Source organism: Vombatus ursinus, unplaced genomic scaffold (assembly GCF_900497805.2).
Source record: "Vombatus ursinus unplaced genomic scaffold, bare-nosed wombat genome assembly UNPS02009205.1, whole genome shotgun sequence".
NCBI lineage: Eukaryota > Metazoa > Chordata > Mammalia > Diprotodontia > Vombatidae > Vombatus > Vombatus ursinus.
In genome coordinates, this window is record NW_020948983.1 from 5,459,239 (window position 1) to 5,480,340 (window position 21,102).

Below are 21,102 nucleotides of genomic sequence, written 5' to 3' on the forward strand. Positions count from 1 at the left end.
GTTTCTTCTTTGACCACTCTAATACCTTCAATGTCTTTTTCTTCTCTTATTGCTAAAGCTAACATTTACAGTACAATATTGAACAACAGTGGTGATAATGGACATCCTTGTTTCAGCCCTGATCTTATTGGAAATGCTTCTAGCTTGTCCCCATTACATATTATGCTTGCTGAAGGTTTTAGATAGATGCTATTTATTATTTTAAGGAAGACTTCATTTATACCTATGTTCTCTAGTGTTTTTAACAGGAATGGGTGTTATATTTTGTCAAAAGCTTTTTCTGCATCCATTGAGATGATCATGGGGTTTCTGTTAGTTTTGGTGTTGATATGATGAATTAGGCTGATAGTTTTCCTTATATTGAACCAGCCCTGCATTCCTGGGATAAATCCTACCTGGTCATAGTGTGTTATTCTTGTGATAAGTTGCTGTAATCTATTTGCTAAAATTTTGTTTAAAATTTTTGCATCTATATTCATTAGAGAAATTGGTCTATAATTTTCTTTCTCTATTTTGACTCTTCCTGGTTTAGGTATCAGCACCATATTTGTATCATAAAAAGAATTTGATAAGATTCCTTCTTCATCTATTTTACCAAATAGTCTATACAGTATTGGAATTAATTGTTCTTTAATTGTTTGATAGAATTCACATGTAAATCCATCTGGCCCTGGAAATTTTTTCCTAGGGAGATCATCAATGGCTTGTTCAATTTCTTTTTCTGAGATGGGGTTCATTTAAGTATTTTACTTCCTCTTCTGTTAATCTGGGCAATTTATATTTTTGTAAATATATATCCAATTCACTAAGATTGTCAAATTTGTTGGCATATAGTTGGGCAAAATAATTCCTTATTGCTGTTTTAATTTCCTCTTCCTTGGTGGTAGCTTCACCCTTTTCATTCTTGATACTAGTAATTTGGTTTTCTTCATTTTTTTAAAATTAGATTAACCAAAGGTTTATCTATTTTATTGATTTTTTCATAAAACCAGCTCTTAGTTTTATTTATTAGTTCTATAGTTTTCTTAATTTCAATTTAATTAATTTTTCCTTTGGTTTTCAATATTTCTAATTTGGTGTTTAATTGAGGATTTTTAATTTGTTCTTTTTCTAGTTTTTTTAGTTGTATGCCCAATTCATTGATCTCCTCTTTTTCTATTTGATGTATGTAAGCATTTAGAGATCTAAAACTTCCCCTAAGAACTGCTTTTGCTGCATCCCATAAGTTTTGGTATGTTGTCTCATTATTGTCTTTCTCTTGGATGAAGTTATTGATTGTTTCTATGATTTGTTGTTTGACCCAATCATTTTTTAGGATTAGATTATTTAGTTTCCAATTATTTTTAGTCTCTCTTTCCATGGCCCTTTATTACATATAATTTTTGTTGTATCATGATCTGAAAAGAATGCATTTAATATTTCTGCATTTCTGCATTGGATTGTGAGGTTTTTTATGCCCTAGTACATGGTCAATTTTTGCGTATGTGCCATGTGCCACCAAGAAAAAAAGTATATTCCTTTCTATCCCCATTCAGTTTTCTTCAGAGGTTTATCATACCTAACTTTTCTAATATTCTATTCACCTCCTTAACTTCTTTCTTATTTATTTTGTGGTTAGATTTATCTAGCTCAGAGAGGGGGAGGTTGAGGTCCCCCACTAGTATAGTTTTGCTGTCTATTTCTTCCTGTAACTCCTTGAACTTCTCCTCTAAGAATTTGGATGCTATACCATTTGGTGCATATATGTTTAGTAATGATAATACTTCATTGTCTATGGTGCCTTTTAGCAGGATGTAGTTTCCTTCCTTATCTCTTTTGATAAGATCTATTTTTGCTATTGCATTGTCTAAGATCAGGATTGCTATGCCTGCTTTTTTTACTTCAGCTGAAGCATAATATATTTTGCTCCAGCTTTTTCCCTTTACCCTGCATGTGTCACTCTTTTTCTAATGTGTTTCCTGTAAACAGCATATTGTAAGATTATGGTTTTTAATCCACTCTGCTATAGTTTCCATTTTATGGGAGAGTTCATCCCAGTCACACACTTATGATTACTATCCATGTCTTTTTCTCCATCCTTTTCCCCTCCTGTTTATGCTTTTCTTTCTCCTTTCTTTCTCCCCCTCACTAGTGTTCTGCTTTTGACCACCACCTCCTTCAGTCCCACCTCCCTTCTATTATCCCTTTCCCTTTTCTTCCCCTTTACCCTTACTGCTTCTTCCCTCCCTTCTATCCCCTCTCCCTTTTCTTTCCCCTTTTCCCTCCTATGGCCTATAGTGCAAGTTAGATTTCTATACCTAACTGATTATGTTATTCCCTTCTTGAGCCAAATCTGATGAGAGTAAGGTTCAAACAATTCTCATCCCCCTCCCTTCTTTACCTCTGCTCTAATAGGTTTTTGTGTCTTTTCCTATAATGTAATTTACCCTTGTCTGCCTCCTCCTTTCTCAGTACATTTTCTTAGCTCAGACTAATCCACTTACTTGGATCCATTTAACCCACTTGATTAAATTTTTTTTTATCATTACATCAAAGTCAACTTATATCCACCCCCTTGATGTATACTCCTTTAACATGGTACAATAACAATACAGTTCTCAAGAGTTGCAAGTGTCATCTTCCCTTGTAGGAATGTAAACATTTTACCTTTATTAACAATATATTGTATCTTTCTGTCCCATTTACCTTTTTATGTCTCTCTTGAATCTTATACTTGAAGATCAAATTTTTTGTTGAGCTCTGGTCTTTTTATCAGGAACGTTTGGAAGTCCCCTATTTCATTGAATATCCATCTCCTTCCCTGAAAAATCATGCTCATTTTTGCTGGGTAGTTAATCCTTGGCTGCATTCCAAACTCCTTTGCCTTAAGGAATATCATGTTCCACACCCTAAGGTCTTTTAATGTAGAGGCTGCAAGGTCCTGTGTAATCCTGACTGTGGTTCCATGATATTTAAATTGTTTTTTTCTGGCTGCTTGCAGTAATTTCTCTTTAATCTGGTAATTTTGGAATTTAGCTATTATATTCCTTGGCATTTTCACTTTGGGATCTCTTTCAGGCTGGAAGCGGTGGATTCTTTCTATAGTTATTTTGCCTTCTGGTACTAGGACTTCAGGGCAGTTTTCCTTTATGATTTCCTGAAGGATATTGTCCAGGCTCTTTTTTTCATCATGATTTTCAGGTAGGCCTATGATTTTTAAATTCTCTCTCCTGGATGGATTTTCCAGGTCAATTGTTTTACCCATGAGGTATTTTATGTTTTCATCTATTTTTTTTTCATTTTTTTGTTTCTGTTTGACTGATTCTTGCTTTCTCATAGAGTCATTAGTTTCCATTTGTTCCATTCTAATTTTTAACATATTGTTTTCTTCTGATAGATTTTGTACTTTCTTCTCCAATTGGTCAGTTGTATTTTTAAGGGATTTGTTTTCTTCAGTGTACTTTTTTTCCAGTTGGCCAATCTTTTTTTTAAGGGATTTGTTTTCTTCAGTGTCCTTTTTTTCCAGCTGACCAATTGTGTTTTTTAGGGACTTGTTTTCTTCAGTGTACTTTTTTTTCCAATTGGCCAATTGTACTTTTTAAAGACTCCTCTACCTCTTTCATTTGACTTTTAAAATCCTTCTTGAGCTCTTCTAAGAAGGCTTTTTGGGCTTCAGACCACTTCATATTCCCTTTTGATGTTGCAGATGTTGGTTTGATGATAATGTCATCCTCTTCAGAATTTCTGTCTTGATCTTCACTCTTCTCATAATATGAATGTATCATATGTTTCTTTTTACTCATGGTGTTTCTTTATTCCCTGACCTTTAAAGAGATTATACACTCCTGCTGGAGAGCAGATGACACTGACCCAAGCTTCTTGTGTTGGGAGCCTAGGTCTTGGTCACTGACTTTGTGTGCCAGGGCCTCTTATGTTGGCAATTGGAGGCTGTAGGTTTCTGGCAGCTTACCTGGTGTTGGGCTGGAATCAGCAAGGCTGGAACTTTCAGGCAAATCTAGGTTGCCTGCTTTTCCTCTCTTTTAGCTTTGTTCAGCTCCTTTTAGATGGTTGCTGCCAGGTGTTTATCTACCTGGGGCCCCTAGCAGTGCTGCCTCCCTTAGTTCTGCTGAGGCAATGGGAGACTCCTTTGCTGTAGAATGCCGAGGCACCTGGTGGTTTTCTGAGCTGGTTTCCACCGGTTCCCCTGCCCTCACTGAGGCACTGGGAGGTCCAGCTATTGGTGTTTGCCTGCTTGACCACCTGGGCTTCGGGATCTCCTCCTGGTTGGCAGTTGGAGGCTGCAGGGTTCTGACAGCTTACCTGGTGTTGGGCTGGTGATGGGCTGGAATCAACAAGGCTGGAACTTTTTGGCACCTCTAGGTTGTTTTCTTCAGCTCCTTTCAGATGAATGCTTCAGGGTGCTTATCTGCCTGGGGCCCTTTGTAGTGCTGCTTCCCTTATTTTTGCTGAGGCACTGGGAGACCTGTTTGCTGTAGAATGCCGAGGCACTAGAGTCTCCTCCTAGTGTGCTAAAGTGGGTCTTTCCACTAGCTGGCTAGGCAACTCCTGGTTCCATACTGCTGCCCTTCTCCAAGGGTAAGAGGGGCCTTTCCCGTTAATCCCTCTAGCTACCTGGCCTACTGCACCACTGTACTCCATCCTTCTTCTGGTTTAGCTGTTCCAGGGTTTTTTCTAGGGTGATATTTTCTGGGTTTTCTGAGGTTGATAGAGGAGGGTGAGAGCAACTACGTTTTTACTCTGCCATCTTGGCTCCTGGAAGTGGAAGAGTTTTCTACTTTGTAACTTGTACCTATTGTTCCTTATTCTGTTATATGGGATCAAACAGAATCAGCCTACTTTCTTCCACATAGTAGTCCTTAATAACTCTCATAGCACCCCTAAGTATTCTCTTCTCCAAACTAAACATCTCCAGTTCCTTTAATTAATCTTATTATTCCATGAACTAGATTCATTTCATCAACCTAGATACCATTCCTAGGACATACTCTGACTTATCAATGTCCTGTCTAAAATGTGGTACTTGGATCTAAACATGATATACCAGTTATGATCTGATCACAGCAACATAAAGTAAGACCATCACTGCTCTGTTCTTGGAAATTTTGCATCATTCCCAGCTTTCTGTCATTTGCAAGAACACCCATAGTTTACACTTATTTTTTTTTAAATCAGATCAATGATTTTATCAGTGTATGGGGGCACCCAGTGACAGACTTTTACCAAAGAAAATTAGTTCTTTCTCTACAATTTAGAGCCTCAGAAAATTGAAAAGGGCACTAAGAGGTTGAGTGACTTACCAAATGGGTCACAGTCATTATGTGGCAGAGTCAGGACATGAACTAGGGTATTCCTGACTCAGATCCTAGATCTTAATCTATTTGTAATGCAGCTTCTCAGTTTTTAGCTATATGTCAAACAAATCCTAATACAAATCTATGTAATTCTTTCTAATTCAACCCACAACTCTTTAGAAACTATAAAAGTATATAAAGGACTCAAGAAGAGAAATGCTATCCATATCCAGATAAAGAACTAATGGACTCTGAATGCAGATAGAAGCATATTTTTTCCACTCCTTTTATTCTTTCTCATGTTTTTTTTTAAATCTTTTTCTTCTTTCACAACTTTGACTAATATGGAAATATTTTTACATGATAACACATGTATAGACTATGTTGAACTGCCTAACACTTTCAGAAGAATGAAGGGGAAGGAGGGAAGGAGAAAATTTTCAACTCAAAATCTTGTAAAAATTAATGCTAAAAATTTTCTTGACATGTGACCCCGGAAAAAATAAAATACTATTAAACTTGAAAAAAAAGAAAGTATGAAAGTGCTCTTATTTATACATCACAAGAGTTTAATTTTAAAAATTCAACATCTTAATTACAGATAACATGTTTTAATACAAGGACCTGAAATTTTGTCAGTGTGGGTACTTCCTCCACCAACATAAACCATAAGCTCTATACAACTGGCTGCTCTTAGAGAATTATTGTGGCTGAAGAAAATTTCTGATCCTGTGGTCCAACTAGTGCTAAGTCTCTTCATATTTGGTAACCTATACTGGTTCTAAAATAATAAACATACAGTATGTAGTTAAACAATTATTGCAAAGGTAACATAATGAATACGTTACTTAAAAATAAGCCAGGAATTAATAAAGATTTTTAAAGCCATTGACTCAGGTGATAAACATAATTATTTTCCCAAATATATCACAATAGTTATGTCTTTGAAGAAACAGGACAGAAGTCATATATACTCCAAGTATATTGTCTTATGAATGGCACAACTTCATAACATCTCTCTACCACAGCATTTCTCTGATAAAATTTGCATATTATAATGAAAGATTTATAGTAAGACGAATGACCTCATTCTTTTTTTCCCATATGTGCAAAGGCAACATAAAAAGCAAGAAAAAGGAGGAGGGGGAATAGAGAAGGAATGTTTTCAATTTAACAGCTGAATGTGTTCCATTGTTTTTTGTGTTGTAAATGATCATAAATAAGCATTAAGACAAAAATGTGATATTTTTAATTTTTCATTACCAAAGCACAATCTAGAGCCAATGTTTCACTTAAAATAAAATTACCATGTTTTTTAAATCATACTTTCACTAATTCTTATAAATCTGTATTTATAAACTTAGAAACTTATGATGGAAGTCTAGTGTTCACACTTACACACACACACACACACACACACACACATATATATATCAAAAAAAAGTCACAAAAAACAAAGTTCACATAAGTGGACCTAGTCCTTTTCATCTTCTCTGTCCATCCTTGTTCTTTAATTGATTGCTTAGAAATACAGACAATTAATTTTAAATTATTGCCATGAGCACAGAATGTAAGAGAGGATTCAAAATATACAGCAATAACTTTCCATTTCAAGAAAGCCTATGTAATAAATACTATGCATTATGTTGAGAGCTTTCCATCTTTTCTTTGCTCCTGTAAGTTTTCCTTTGTTCTTTGCTGTGGACTTTTTACTTTGTTCTTTTTCTCCCCTTCCCCTGCCCTAGAAGGTTACAATTAAGTGTACATATATATGTGTGTGTGTGTATGTATGTATGTATATACACATATGTAGATATGTAGATATGCACATGCATATATGCATGTATACATAGACATATATACATAGATTATATATACATATATACATTATACAAGTATCCATACATATACATATGTGCTTACACATACATATACTTAGATATTGATAATTATCACTATACTCACATATTGACATATACATTCATATGCATCTATGTAAGATCATACTATGTTTATCTGCCCTCTGTTTCTCTGAGGGTGGATAACCTCTTCCTCCATAAGTCCAAGTCTTTCCATATTTTTTCAAGTCCACCAACTTATCATTTCCCACACCACAACAATATTCCTACGTTACACTGTCTAGTTGTTTTAAATAGCCCAAAACCACATTTTTAAATATGGCTGAAACATGGTGAAGTTTCCCTGTTTTTCTCCTTTGATTAAATCTATTTTAGCCTTAACTTTGTCCAAGATCATGATTACCACCCCTGCTCCTTTTCCCCTAACTAATCCTACTCCTAATCTTTATTTTATGTTTGTACATATCTCTTATTTCCTATCCCTCTAGACTCCTCTACTTTACTCCTACCTGCTACCTTGCCCTCCTATTACTTAATCTAACCCCCACCCAAGGATCCCTCTCTTCTCTTCCCATTGCCATTAATCTAAACACCCTTCTATATCCTCCTTTAACCTACTTGTTCACTCTCCCTTCTAAAGATCCCTCCCTTATCTTCTCCCCCCTCCCTATCCTCTTAGCATTTTATTTCTTTCTGAATTTAGAAGACTTTTATACTCTTCTAGATACTGTTCCCTCTTGAATCCATTCACAATGAAAGTAGGGAAAGTAACAACTCTCCTCACCCATCTAATTCCTCTGCGTGACAGTTCTTCCTTTCATACGTCATTTGTGTAAGATAATTACTCTTTTTAGCTGTTCCTAAATGATTTTACTTTTTAAAAATCATATCATACTCAGATCTACCCCAACCTTTCTTACAAATATCCAATTACTAATAACAATCTTAGACATATGATTTACATTTCCTCATAAAAAAGGTACAAAGTTTGTCCTTACTGAGTCCCTTATAATTAGTCTTTGGCATATACCTTACATTTCTCTTGGCTCTTGTATGTCAAATCTTCTATTAAGTTCAGGTTTTGTTTTGTTTTGTTTTTAACAAAATTCTGAAAGTTCAACAATTAGTTAAATTTCCATTTTTTTTCCATTCAGGATTATGCTTAGCTTAGCTGGGTATGATATTTTTGGTCAGAGGACCAGTTCTTTTGCTCTTCAATATATAGTATTCCAAGAGCTGCAGTCTTTTAGTATAGATGCTACTAGATCTTGTGTGATTCTAAATGTAGCACCACCATATTTAAATTGTTTTTTTTTCTTGTTGCTTATAATAGTTTATCCTTGATCTGTGAGTTTCAGAATTTGGATATGCAATTCCTATTGTTTTTCCTTTTGGATCTCCTTCAGGTGGTGATCAGTGGATTTTTTTTTTCTATTTCTACTTTTTCCTCTTGTTCTAATGCTTCAGGACAATTTTCTTTAATTATTTCTTGTATTATTGTATCAAGATTCTTTTTCTTATCATAGCTTTCAAGTAGTCCAATTACTCTTGTATTTTCTCTCCTTGATCTGTTCTCCAGATCAGTTCTTCTTATGAGATGTTTCACATTCTCTATTTTTTATTATTCTTTATATTTTGTTTTATTATCCCTTGGTCTCTTATGACTCTGCTGGCTTCCCCTTCCCCAATTCTGATGTTCAATTCTGATTTCTGTTTTTTTCCTTAAGATTCTGGATCTCCTTTTCTAATTGGTTGACTTTCTTTTCATAATCTTCTTGTTTTTCTTGGATTTTTTTTTTTTTTTTTAGTTTTTCCTCAATCTCTCTCATTTGATTTTTAAAGTCTTTTTTAAGTTCTTCTATAAACTCTTTTTGAGCAGGTGACCATTTGATGTTACTCTTTGGGGTAGAGGAGGGTTCCTTTGCTTTAATATACTCCTCTGAAGATGAACCTGGGTCTTCTCTATTCCCACAGTAACTTTCTATGGTTGAATATTTTCTCCTTTGCCTGCTCATTTTTTTTTATTTGTAGCAGCTTATTTTTTTGTAATCACCCCTAGTAGTGGGGTATAGGGGAATTGTGCTTCTGGCCTCAGATCCTTCAGTTCTCCCCTCTGGCCTAGAGCTAAAACCAAGACCCCCAGCCTCTAGTTAGTGCCTACAGCCAGCAGCATACCCACCCCACTGCTTCTGTACTCACTGGCAGTGTGCAAGTTCCTTCTCACCCAGGGCTGTATCTCAGTAGCACAGCTGGGGCTGGGATTCCTTATCAGCAAAGATTCCCTCAATCCTCTCAGGCTCAGACACCAAATTCCCCTCACTGACCTGGGGGTAAAAGTTCCTGTGGCTGGAGTGGAGGCTACCTCTCAGCCCAGTTAACCCCAAGGCTTGCCCCTTGTTGTTTAAGTGGAACTAGCCTGGGGGTGATTACTCTTCGCAGAGACCAAACCTCATCCTGGGATTTTTCTTCAGATCTCTGATTGTCCCAGGAGGATCACAGTTCTGCCCCTACTCTTATTTTTTTTTTACTGCTCTATGTTTGCCCTGAGGCACTATTTTATCTAGTTTGTGGGGGAAATCTGGAGAGTTTGGAATTTTCTGACCAACTCTGCCATCTTCTCAGAACTCTCTCAAATTAATCTTAAATGTTAAAGACCAGTCTTGTGCTGGATATGGAATCAGATGAGCTGCCTTCAAATCCCAGCTCTAACTACTTCTTTCCTATGATACCATAGGCAAAGCACTTAGGGCCTCAGTTTCCTCAACTGTAAAATGTACTAGACCTCTGAGCATCCTTGCAGCTCTAAATCTATGATCCAAGTCATTTTCTGAAAACAAGCCAAACTAAAATTGTACTCCCTTTAGTTAACAGCCCATATGTTAACTAAAAAAAAAGTTACTATGTAACTCCTTGATCCAAAATACCATGAATAGACATTTGAGAGATTGACTTAAATTGTTTTCTAAAGATTACTATAACTATGCCCTAAAAAGTTTTAACAATGTTTATTGTTTTTTTATTTATTAACATGTGTTTTTATTTTCATAGAAATTATTTAATCTATTTATGGATAAATAAACATATTAAAATTTTAAATCAAAACAATAACTATTAGGAACAAAATATTTAAGTTTAACTGAAGGAAATATTTAAAAAAACAAGTCACTCCAACTAATATTAAGGTAAAAGAAATACAGGCAGCTGGGCAAAGGTGATTTAAAAATAAAGGACAAGATAGAACTAATCAACAAACAAGTAAAGAATAAAGTGAATATCAAAGTAAAATCAAAATTGCTAATGGTGGCCACACATAGATTGAATAAACAAAAACACAAATAAGAAAAGTATAAGGAGCCAGCTGATGAATCGATTGGATTATTTTAAAGCAAATATTCTCAACCTTTTTTTTTTGTCATAGATACATTTGACAGTCTGATGAAGCCTAATAGTATTGTACTTTACTGTCTAGGAAAAACTAAATTTCAGTTAGAGGTTAGTGAAAATATAAATCCATTTTTTCCATCCAAATTTGTAGCTCCCCTGAAATTTATCCACAGATCTATGACCCCAGATTAAGAAACTCTGATCAAAGTAACTTCAAATTAACAAAAGACAAGGTAGGAAGTTTAGAATGACTGAAAGATGTTTTTATAAGTCTTACAGGAAGAAACAGGTATTTTAAGGCATTTTTTTTGGTGAGACAATCGGGTTTAAGTGACTTGCCCAGGGTCACACAGCTAGTAAGTGTCAAGTGTCTGAGGCCAAATTTTAACTCAGGTCCTCCTGACTCCAAGGCAGGTGCTACCTAGCTGCCCCTCAGGTATTTTACATTTTAACTACTACCATGATATAAAGGCATAGAGGAAAATCAAGAAGGGAAAATAATAGCATTTTTCTCACACTTATATAGTGTTTTAAGGATTATATATACATAATTTACAGTACAGCCCAACAAGTTTTTATTGTGTTGCCTGTATATGGAAAACACTGTCCTAAGCACTGGGGATATGAAGGCAAAACAAAACAAAAACAAAAACAAATTTGGTCTCTGCCTTCCAGGAGCTTATATGTAAATAAATAATTTCTGGAGGCAGGAGAGAGTTCTAACAAGGATTGGGAAAGAGACAGGCTTCAATTAAACTTCATTAACTAGTTAATTGAATGAATAAATAAAGTATTTATCAAGTGCTTACTATGTGTTAAGCATTGTGTTAAGCACTGAGGACACAAATGCAAAAGCAAACAAAATTCCTTCATTGAAAGGGCTTACCTTCTTGTTTTTGTTTTGTTTTACTAGGCAATGGGGTTAAGTGACTTGCCCAGGGTCACATAGCTAGTAAGTATCAAGTTTCTGAGGTCATATTTGAACTCAGGTCCTCCTGACTCCAGGGCCAGTGCTCTATCCACTGTGCCATTCAGCTGCCCTCTATCCACTGTGCCCACTTAGGGCTTGTTCTAATTGTGGAAAAAACTCACCTAGGTAGCCAGGGATTGGCACGTTTGAGAAAGTTACTGGGACAGAAAGTGGGACTCCAGCACAGAAGACTGATCCATCCCATTTGTTGTTTCATTAAATATCATAGCAAAATGAACAGCAAGGAAAATTCCTATCTACCTCTAACCCTGCCAAGTAACACAAAGGCACAATCACCCATGAAAAAGGATGTCTGCAGAGGGAGGCACATACAGGGAATATACATGGCCAAGGGATTCACACGGCAAGGATAAATCATTAGCCAAGTTAACTCATGCTCCTTAGAGTATGAGTTCCACCCCAGGCACAATCAAAGCAACGGCACAGAGGCCACAGTTGGAATTCCAAGACTGAAGAAAAGCACATTTTTCCAATCCGGATTGAAAGTAAAGTTTGGGACAATAAGTAATGGGCAATGAAGTTAAGAAGGTAGTTTGAAATCACACTGCTTAGGGATTTAAACAAGACTTTGCATCTTACCCTAGATTCATTAAGGAACCACTGAAAAGTTCTAGAGCAGGGAATAACATAGCAAAGCCCCTGGTGGTGCCATACTGCACAGAGTGCTGGCCCTGGAGTAAAAAAGACCTAAGTTCAAGACATTGCCTATCTGTGTGACCCTTTGTAAGTTATTTTAAATGTCTGCTTCAGTTTCCTCAACTGTAAAATAAAAATTATAATAGCACCTACCTCCCAGGATTGTTGTAAGTATCAAATGAGATAGTTGTGAAGCATTTAACATAGGGCCTGGAACATAGTGGCACTTAAATATTTGTTCTCTTCTCTACCTCCCTTAAGGCTTATGCTTTAGGAAGAGTATTTTTGACAGCTGTGTGGAAGAAAGTTTGAGAGGGTAAAAGATTGAAGATAAGTTCCATTTAGGAAGTTGTGCAATAATCCAGATGAGAGCTGATAATTTGGGTGGGGGCCATGTGAGTGAAGAACATGGATGTGAATGATGTACATATCACAAGATTTGATAACTTAATGAATACTAGGGATGAATGACAGAGAAGAGTTAAAGGAAATGCCAGCATTATGAACCTAGATAACTAGAAAGTTGATGCTCCATGAGGTCACCTTTAACAAAAATTTAGAGCAAATATGGATAAGAGAAGATAATTTTTTTAAAGAGCAAAACAAGGTTCTTGAAAAACTAAAGTAATGCTTTCTAGTAAAAAATAATGAATAAACAAATTTTCCCATATTATGTCATTTATACTTACAACTGGCACTGATCTCCTTTTATTCCTTTAGTTGTGCAGAAACATTTTCCTGTGTGCATATGGCAAATATTTGCATGACCACTGCATGTACAAGCTAGAGAGATAGAGAGAGGGAGGGAGGGAGGAAAGGAGGGAGGGAGGGAAAGAGAGAGAAAGAGAGAGAGAGAGAAAGAGATGAATTTGTCATAAATATTTACATTGCAGAATGTATAGTTACAGTAACAATGCTTTAGTTACATATGAATCCACATAATCTATATCATTATGGTCAAAATTAGTACTCAAAAATTACATATTAATTCATGGATGTTTCCTAATACAATAAATATTTTGGAATTGTTACAGTCTTAATATTTAAGGAATTCTACTAGTATATTAAGCACCAATTTCCTCCTCTAAACCATATGCTATTTTCCCAATGTTCCCAAATTCTCAAATGAAATTCATCATGAAAGGAATATAAATATAAATGTGTGTGTGCGTGCATGTGTGTGTGTGTGTGTGTGTGTGTGTGTGTGGTTTTTCTCATTGTCTCCTCTTATCTAACTAGACCTTAGCAGGCCAGCATACAGTCATACAAGAATCAATGAATTAATCAATGAAGTATTTCATTAAATGCATTTAAAAATTATTTTATTAAATGCATTTAAAATATTTTATTAAATGCAAGGGGCAGTTGGATGGTGCAGAAGATAGAGCGCAAGGCTTGGAGTCAGGAAGACTCTTCTTCATGAGTTCATATCCAGCCTCAGACAATTACTAGCTATGGGACTTGGGCAAATCACTCAAGCCTGTTTGCTGCAGTTCCTCATCTGCAAAATGAACTGGAGAAAGAAAGGGCAAACCACTCCAGTATCTTTGCCAAGAAAACCCAAAATGGTAGCACAAAGAGTGGGATAAGACTGAAAAATGACTCAATAACAACAACAACAATTTGCCAGACAGGAATGGCTCTCTACCAGCAGAATGTGAGCTCCTTTAAAGGACGTACTATACTTTTGCTTTTGTTTGTATCCTCATTATTTAGAATGGTGTCTGATATATAGTAAATAATAAATATTTGTTGACTAGCAGGAAATATGAACCAATTTTTAAAGCAATCTTTTAAAACCTCCACAGATTCTCCAATTGTTAGGTATAATTTTATAGACACTACTGACAAAAAGACAAGTAAAATTAGCCTACAATAACTATAATTTAAATAGATATAATATTGAGCCTAAAATAATGATGATGATGACAAATAAGGTTGACATAGTACTTAAGCATAGTTGCCAAAATGATATTGTTAGAACATTGGTTTCACAATGTCATTCGACAGCTCAAGAAGATTAAATGACTCCCTGTCACCTCTAGCAGAAACTACAAACTTCTCATTTTGAGATTTAAAACCCTTCATAATCTGGTTTGAGCTTTGTGCAAGGAACAGAGAAGTCTAATTATAACTGGACATTAGAGTGCAGAATGAGGAATAATATGCGATAAAACTGGAAAGGTAGAAGGCGGCTAGGTTGAGCTTTCGATGACACCCAGCACTTAATATAGCAAAAGAACTCATTTTTCATCTTAGAGGTAATAGGGAACTCCTAGAGTTGATTAAATAGAGGGGAGAAAAATGTTAACTATGTGCTTTAGGAAGCAGCTGGGCATAAGGTACATTGGCAAAGGGGAAAAACTTGAGGCATGGAGACCAATTAGGTTGATATAAAAATCAGCCAGGCTACAGGTGATGAGGGCCTGAAGTGAGGTAATGGTTCTGTAAGTGGAGAGAAGGGAACATTTTTGAGGGATTTTGTGCATAGAGAACCAATGAAATTTGGCAAGTAAATGGGTATGTGGGGTGAATGAGAATGAGCATTTGTGGATAACACTAAAGTCGTGGACCTGGGTGAACAGAAAGATAGTGGTGTCCTCAACAATGGCAGGGAAACTCAGAAAAGAGATGGGTTTATGGTACTGGAGCTCAGAAGAGATACAAGAAGTAGATTTCTAGGTCTGAAAATTATCTTTCTCTATCCAATGTCCTTCATGAATTTATAAAAGGAGGAAATTAATTCCCTACCTACAAGTGAGTACCACAAGAGTTCAATATTTCCCTCCCTCATCATATTCAAAAGAGCTATTTGTAGTATTCTGGCTCTAAAGAGGAAATTGAGCCTAATATTATAGGTTGAATTGCTATCAAATCCATGAAGGACATTTGATAAAAAAACATACTTAAGCTCTAATCTATATTGAAGTGTTTTCCAAATGTGTTGAAGTTGCAAATTAAATAATACATGTAAAAAAAACAATTTAAAGTTAACAGATCCATACAAATATAAGGTATTATTGCTACCTGACTTTCACAAAACCATTTGCTCTGGTTAACGGGTGTACAAACATATTCTCTAGCCTTGAATGCCAATACTTTGGGAATGTCAGGAAAAAAATAATGCTCTTTCTATAGATTTACTAAAGTCTTTCAAAAGCATTTAAAATCATTTTATTTAAACTAGCTTAAAAATAGCATCCCAGGGGTGCTGCCTAAGCATTTGCATCTTAGATATAAAGGCAAAGAGGTAGATTTGGCAAAGGCAAGAAATAAGGAGTGAACATTTTTTTTAGGTGGTAGTAGAAGTGGAAGGGAGAACAAGATGATAGTTTTCCTCAATTATTTTAGATACTATCATATAGAAAAGTGATTGGATTTATTTAGTATAGCTCCAAAAAAAAATCTTTCATGATTTGATATAAGCTACAGGGAGAAAGATTTCAATTAAATATCAGGAAAAATGTCTACCAGTCAACAATGTTTATCAATCAACATGCAAATTTATTAAAATTTATTAAGAGTCTACTACATACTGAGCACTATGCTAGCAGTAGAGATTCAGATAAAGAAAGAACTAATACCACTTCCCAAAGATTTAAAGAAAGATCGGTTGGGGGCAGATTATGAAGAGTTCCAAAAGTCAAACTAAGGAGTTTATATTTTAAGCTAGAGGCAATACAGAGCTATTAAAGTTTATTAAGTGATGAGTGATCTGAACAGATATGCATTTAAGAAAAATTACTTCATGAGCTTTGTGGATCATAGATTGTAATTGATTGAATTTCAGGAGAGAGATCAGTCCTGCATACATCAATCTGTGAATCCTTTACATACAGATGATAATTAAACCCAGGGGAGCTGATGAGGTTACCAATTAAGAGAGGACAGAGAAAAGAAAAGAGGGCCCCAGAATGAGTACTGAGGAATATCCAGAGTCAGGAGTATGGTATGGATGATAAGCCAACAAAAGGGAATGAGGAGGAATAATCAAGTTGGAGGAGAACCTGAAAATAATGTCATGAAAACCCAAAGAGGGAGTATTTAGGAGAGGGCACTCAATAGGATCAAAGGTATTAGAAAGCTCAAGAAGGTCCTTGATCAGGAATTGGGAAAGAGAGGCAGATGGTGAGTCAGGTACTGAACTCTTTGAAAACTGAGGAAGAATGATCTGATTGTTGATGGATAGCCACCATAATCTGTAAAGGATGAAAAATTTTAATAGTAAAAAATACAGACGATGAAAGGTTGCTGAGTGGTGTAGGTAAAGGAAGAGCTTGGAAAAGTGACAGTAAGGAGCAATAAGCATTCCAATTCCCTTCTAAGACCACTGTGGGAAAAGGTAAAAGAAAAGGTAAAGCCAGAACAGAGAGGATAGCCAAGGTCATCATTAGGTGAAAACAGGTTGCAATGAGAGCAAACAGAACAAGTATGAGAGGAAGTGGTCAAAAATGAAGGGAAGTTTATTCATTATGTGTCAGGAATTCCATAAGGCACAATGAAAGGGAAGCACAGAGTTGAAGAGTTTGCTTTAAATTAGTTTTTCTTTTCTCATATTTTCATGAAAACAAAAAACAAAAAACCCCACTATATAACATCATCTTCACCATCATCACCATCATTGTTATTCTTATTCTCTAGTCCCTTAGCCTCCAGTCTGGTAATGACTCCATCCTCTGAGCCTTCTATTCCACTTCTGCTGGACTGTGACAGTATTTATAGAGCAATGTTTATGGTAGGCAGGGATGTGCTTACAAGTATTTAACAACCAGTTTTCAGCGGGGGAGAGGGAATATGAACTCATACTTTTAATTTTAATCTGCATCATTAACACTTTTGAGTCTGAACAAACAAGCCCAGATTTTTGGTGATTATGATTCCTGACTTAAATGCTTACTTACTTTGGATAGTTAACAATCACTTTCTCAAGACAATTAGAGCTGATTCTAGCACACTCTACTCTGTCCACCATTAGAATGTAAGCCCCATGAGAGCAGGGACTGTTGTTTTAGCTTGGATTTGTATTCTCAGTGCTTAGCAGGGGAGAAGGGGATACTCATTTATTAAGTCTCTCCTATTTGCCAGGCACTGCGTTAAGAACTTTTTTTACAATAATAAAAAAAAATAATGTCATCTTATATCCCCCTTCCTCATACTTTTTAAAAAGTTGTATATACTCATTTCCTCTACTTCCTCTCCTCTAACTCATTCCTCAACTCCTTGCAATCTGTTTTCCAATTTCAAGTGGAACTGCTCTATCCAAAGTTAGACATTTCCCATTCAGGGAATCTAAGTATACATATAACCATTGAGAACTTCTCTAAAAAAGGCAGGACATCTTAAGTGAGGAGAAAATGGATCTCATAAATTACTGTAAAGTTAGCATAAGCTGCCTCTATCAGCCCCAGAATTTCTTCTGATAGGACTTTTGAATGAGGCATCCAGGTGATACAGTGGAAAGAGTGTTGGGTCTGGAGTCAGAAAGCCTCACATTCTTGAGTTCAAATCTGGACTCAGATGCTTGCAAGCTATGTGACCCTGGGCAAGTCACTTAACCTTGTTTGTCTCAGTTTCCTCATCTGTAAAATGAGCTGGAGAAAGAAATGGCAAATGACTCAAGTATCTTTGCCAAGAAAATCGCAAATGGGTCACAAAGAATCAAGACAACTGAATAACAACTGAACAACAAAGTCTTTTGAATAGAGAAACCCATGTCCCACCAAAAGTAGATCTACAGAGATGACTACAAAGAGAAGGGAGGGTGCAGTCATTCTAAGTACCACTTCTAGTTACTTTAACCATTTTTTAAACTATTCTTATTTCCTGCTACAACCTATAACATCTATTGCCTGCTTCCATCTGCACAATCCAGAGGCATCTAAAACTCAACAAATCCCAAACTAAAACCATTCTGTTGCTATAGAATATCATTCTACAACACTATTCAATATCTACAGTCTGCCCCCAATGTCTAGAATTCTCTAACTTCTCGTGGAATTGCAGTTTTCCTTCAAGTTCGGCTCAAGCGCTCCCTTCTACATGAAGCTTTTCCTGAATTCCTCAGCTGGTAAAGTTACCACTTACACAGCAAATTACTTTGTATTTACATTGTATATACTTTATATTGACTTGTTTGAGTAAATGTTGTATCCTCTCAGCAGAATGTAAGTTCTGTGAAAGCAAACATTGTATCCTTGCTGTCTTTCTATGCTCAGTGTAAAGTACATAAGAGGTATTGAATGAATTAATTAATAAAGCACTTATTAAGAACTTACTATGTACAAAGCGCAGAGGATACAAACAGAAAAGTAAGACAATCCTCTCCTCTCTCAAGGCACCCACATAGGGGAGAAAATATATGGAAGCTTTTAGCTGCAAGTCAGATGGAAAGGTCCCATGGTCCTTGGAGACTAGTGGCAAAGCAGATGGTAATGTTTCTCGTTTGACACAATTTCCACTTGTAAAATCCTGTTCCTGATATTGAACCATGTGATAGTACCAAAGTTTTTAGTGGCAAGAACTTTATATTCTGGGTCTTTAGTAGCTATGACTTTAGCACCTGTTGAAGCAATTACCATGCTGCATCTCTACAGGGGCTGCTTCCCAAGTTGATACCCGAGTGTACCAGAGTGGTATCATTGCTATTCCAAAGGCTCATTGGTTTAGGGTCCTGGGGGGCTGTCTTGGTCTGGGTTTGAGGGGACATGGTGATCAAGGTGGTAGTAATAGTTTTATTTGCCTGGTCATGCTTCCTCTCATCTACCCCTCAGGGTACCCTGCTGCTCTAACTAGATTGGCACAGGTTTTCAGGAATTGCTTGCTAAATACACTTTTTTTTTCTATCCCCAGTGCATAACAGAATGCCTTGCACATGGAAGAAGTTAAGTAAATGCTTAATGATTGATTGAATGTTGAATGAAATACATTTAGGCAAAACTGATCAAAACAAAATCAGGATCAGAAATCATATGCAACATTATGTTCCCAAAGTCCCTTATCTATCTATTGAGAGGAGGGAAAGGTTTAATTTTGATTTCTTTTCCCACTGACTGTACAGGCTCCCAAATTTCAGGCTACATTTAGGGACACAGCACGGAGTCCAGTTTGGCTGAATCAAAGGGCCCATAAAGTGGGGAATAATGAAAGAATGAGACTGAAGAAAAAGTATGTTGGGACCAGATTATAGAGAGTCTTGAAATCCAGCTGAATCAATCTGTAACTTAGACTGTAGTAATTTGAAACAATTGAGGACATAATTAAAACTGTTTTCAAAAGTGATATCTGAAATCAGGTATAGTACATACAAGAAGAGGGAGGGAATGGAGTCAAGGAGGCCAATTATATTATGTTATAATGTTATAATTGAGCTCATATTATACCAAAATCAAATGGTTGAAAGCCTGGATTAAAATAATGTCAATGAACTAAGAAAGGACAAGATACAGGCCTGTAGAGTGGGAAGGTATAATATGCTCTCTGTACTCTTTCCCCATGCCCTCTGGGTATCATTCAATCCTTTTTCATTCAAGTATTTTGTCTGAAGATTTTTCTTTCAGAAAAATTAATGATATTTTAATAAATTTGTGATATTGTTTGCTTTTTCATCCTTCCTAGATTTCCTCCTGTATCCCTCTCTTTTTTCACCTCCCAGAAAGCAAACCCTTTAAACAAACACTTCTTTTAAAAAGAGGAAGAGAGGGGTAGCTAGGTGGCACAGTGGATAGAGCACTGGCCCTGAAGTCAGGAGGACCTGAGTTCAAATCAGGCCTTAGACCAAACACTTGACACTTACTAGCTGTGTGACCCTGGGCAAGTCACTTAACCCCAACTGCCTAAGCAACAACAAAAAAAAAAAAAAAAAAGAGGAAGAGAAAAAAAAATCAGTAAAACCAATCAATACATCCAAAAAAATCTAACATATATCCAGGGACTCCCACTTCTGTAAAGGTCTAGGGTGAGATGTTTTCTCATATCTCTTCATTGGGGCCAAGCTTATTCATCGTAATTTTGCAACATTTTTTATTGTTATGAGGTGGTAGTTCTTTCCATTTACATTGTTGAAGTCATTATTCACATTGGTTTCTAGGCTTTGCTTACATCACTTTACATTAAGTATAGTAATTTATTATATTCCTGTAACATTAGTGTACTAAAAATATGTCTTATTCTGCACCCTAAAGTCCTCACCTCTCTGTAATAAAATACTTTATCATTGGATCTCTGGAATCACAAATGATCATTGTATTGATCATAGCTCTTATTGCCTTCAAAGTTCTTTATTTCTACAATACTGTTACTGTGTGAATTTTTCTGGTTTTGTTCATGAAATTCTACATTAGTTTATAAAAGTCCTTAAAATGTTTCACTATTATGACATTGATGTTATAGTATAAATTGTTCAGAGGGAGAGATTATTTTGTAGCTACTGTTTTTATTATATTTTCTTAATTAATATCCTTTTGTAAAATATAATTACTGTCAACTAACTGATTGATATTGTAGAATGCATCTAATAGGTCTCATAAGGACAATATTAGAAAATCCTAAACTAAATTCTCAGGAGAAAAGCAGTCACCTGACCTGTGGGGACCCAACCTGCCAATGAAGAGAAGGGAAGGAAATAAATGTTTATATAGCATCCACTATGTCCTAGCAGGTACTGTGCTAAGCATTTAAATATATATATACACAACTATATTTATTTATTTATTTAAAAAATAAATACAAAATAAGACAAGAGAAAAGAAACTTAAATACTAAAAGTAAAATAAAACAAAATATGAAAAGGAGGGGGGGAAGCATTGCCATGTGCACAGCAGCCTGAGAGAGGATTCAAAATGTTCAGGCATAAATTTCCATTTTAAGAAAGCCTATATAATAAATACTATGCATTGCATTAAGGGCTGTACATCTTTTCTTTGCTCTTTTCCCCCTTTCCATC

General features: G+C 35.8%; 1 protein-coding gene across 4 annotated transcripts in view; it reads right to left on the reverse strand.

Annotated features, from left to right (window-relative positions):
- ATRNL1 (attractin like 1) overlaps nucleotides 1–21,102 on the reverse strand; it is a 1,209,934-nt gene that overhangs the window by 836,125 nt on the left and 352,707 nt on the right. For all 4 annotated transcript variants that reach the window (XM_027852049.1, XM_027852052.1, XM_027852050.1 and 1 more), the window contains one exon: nucleotides 12,851–12,944. In XM_027852049.1, coding sequence (XP_027707850.1) covers nucleotides 12,851–12,944 — 94 coding nt within the window. The remainder of the gene's footprint in view (nucleotides 1–12,850; nucleotides 12,945–21,102) is intronic.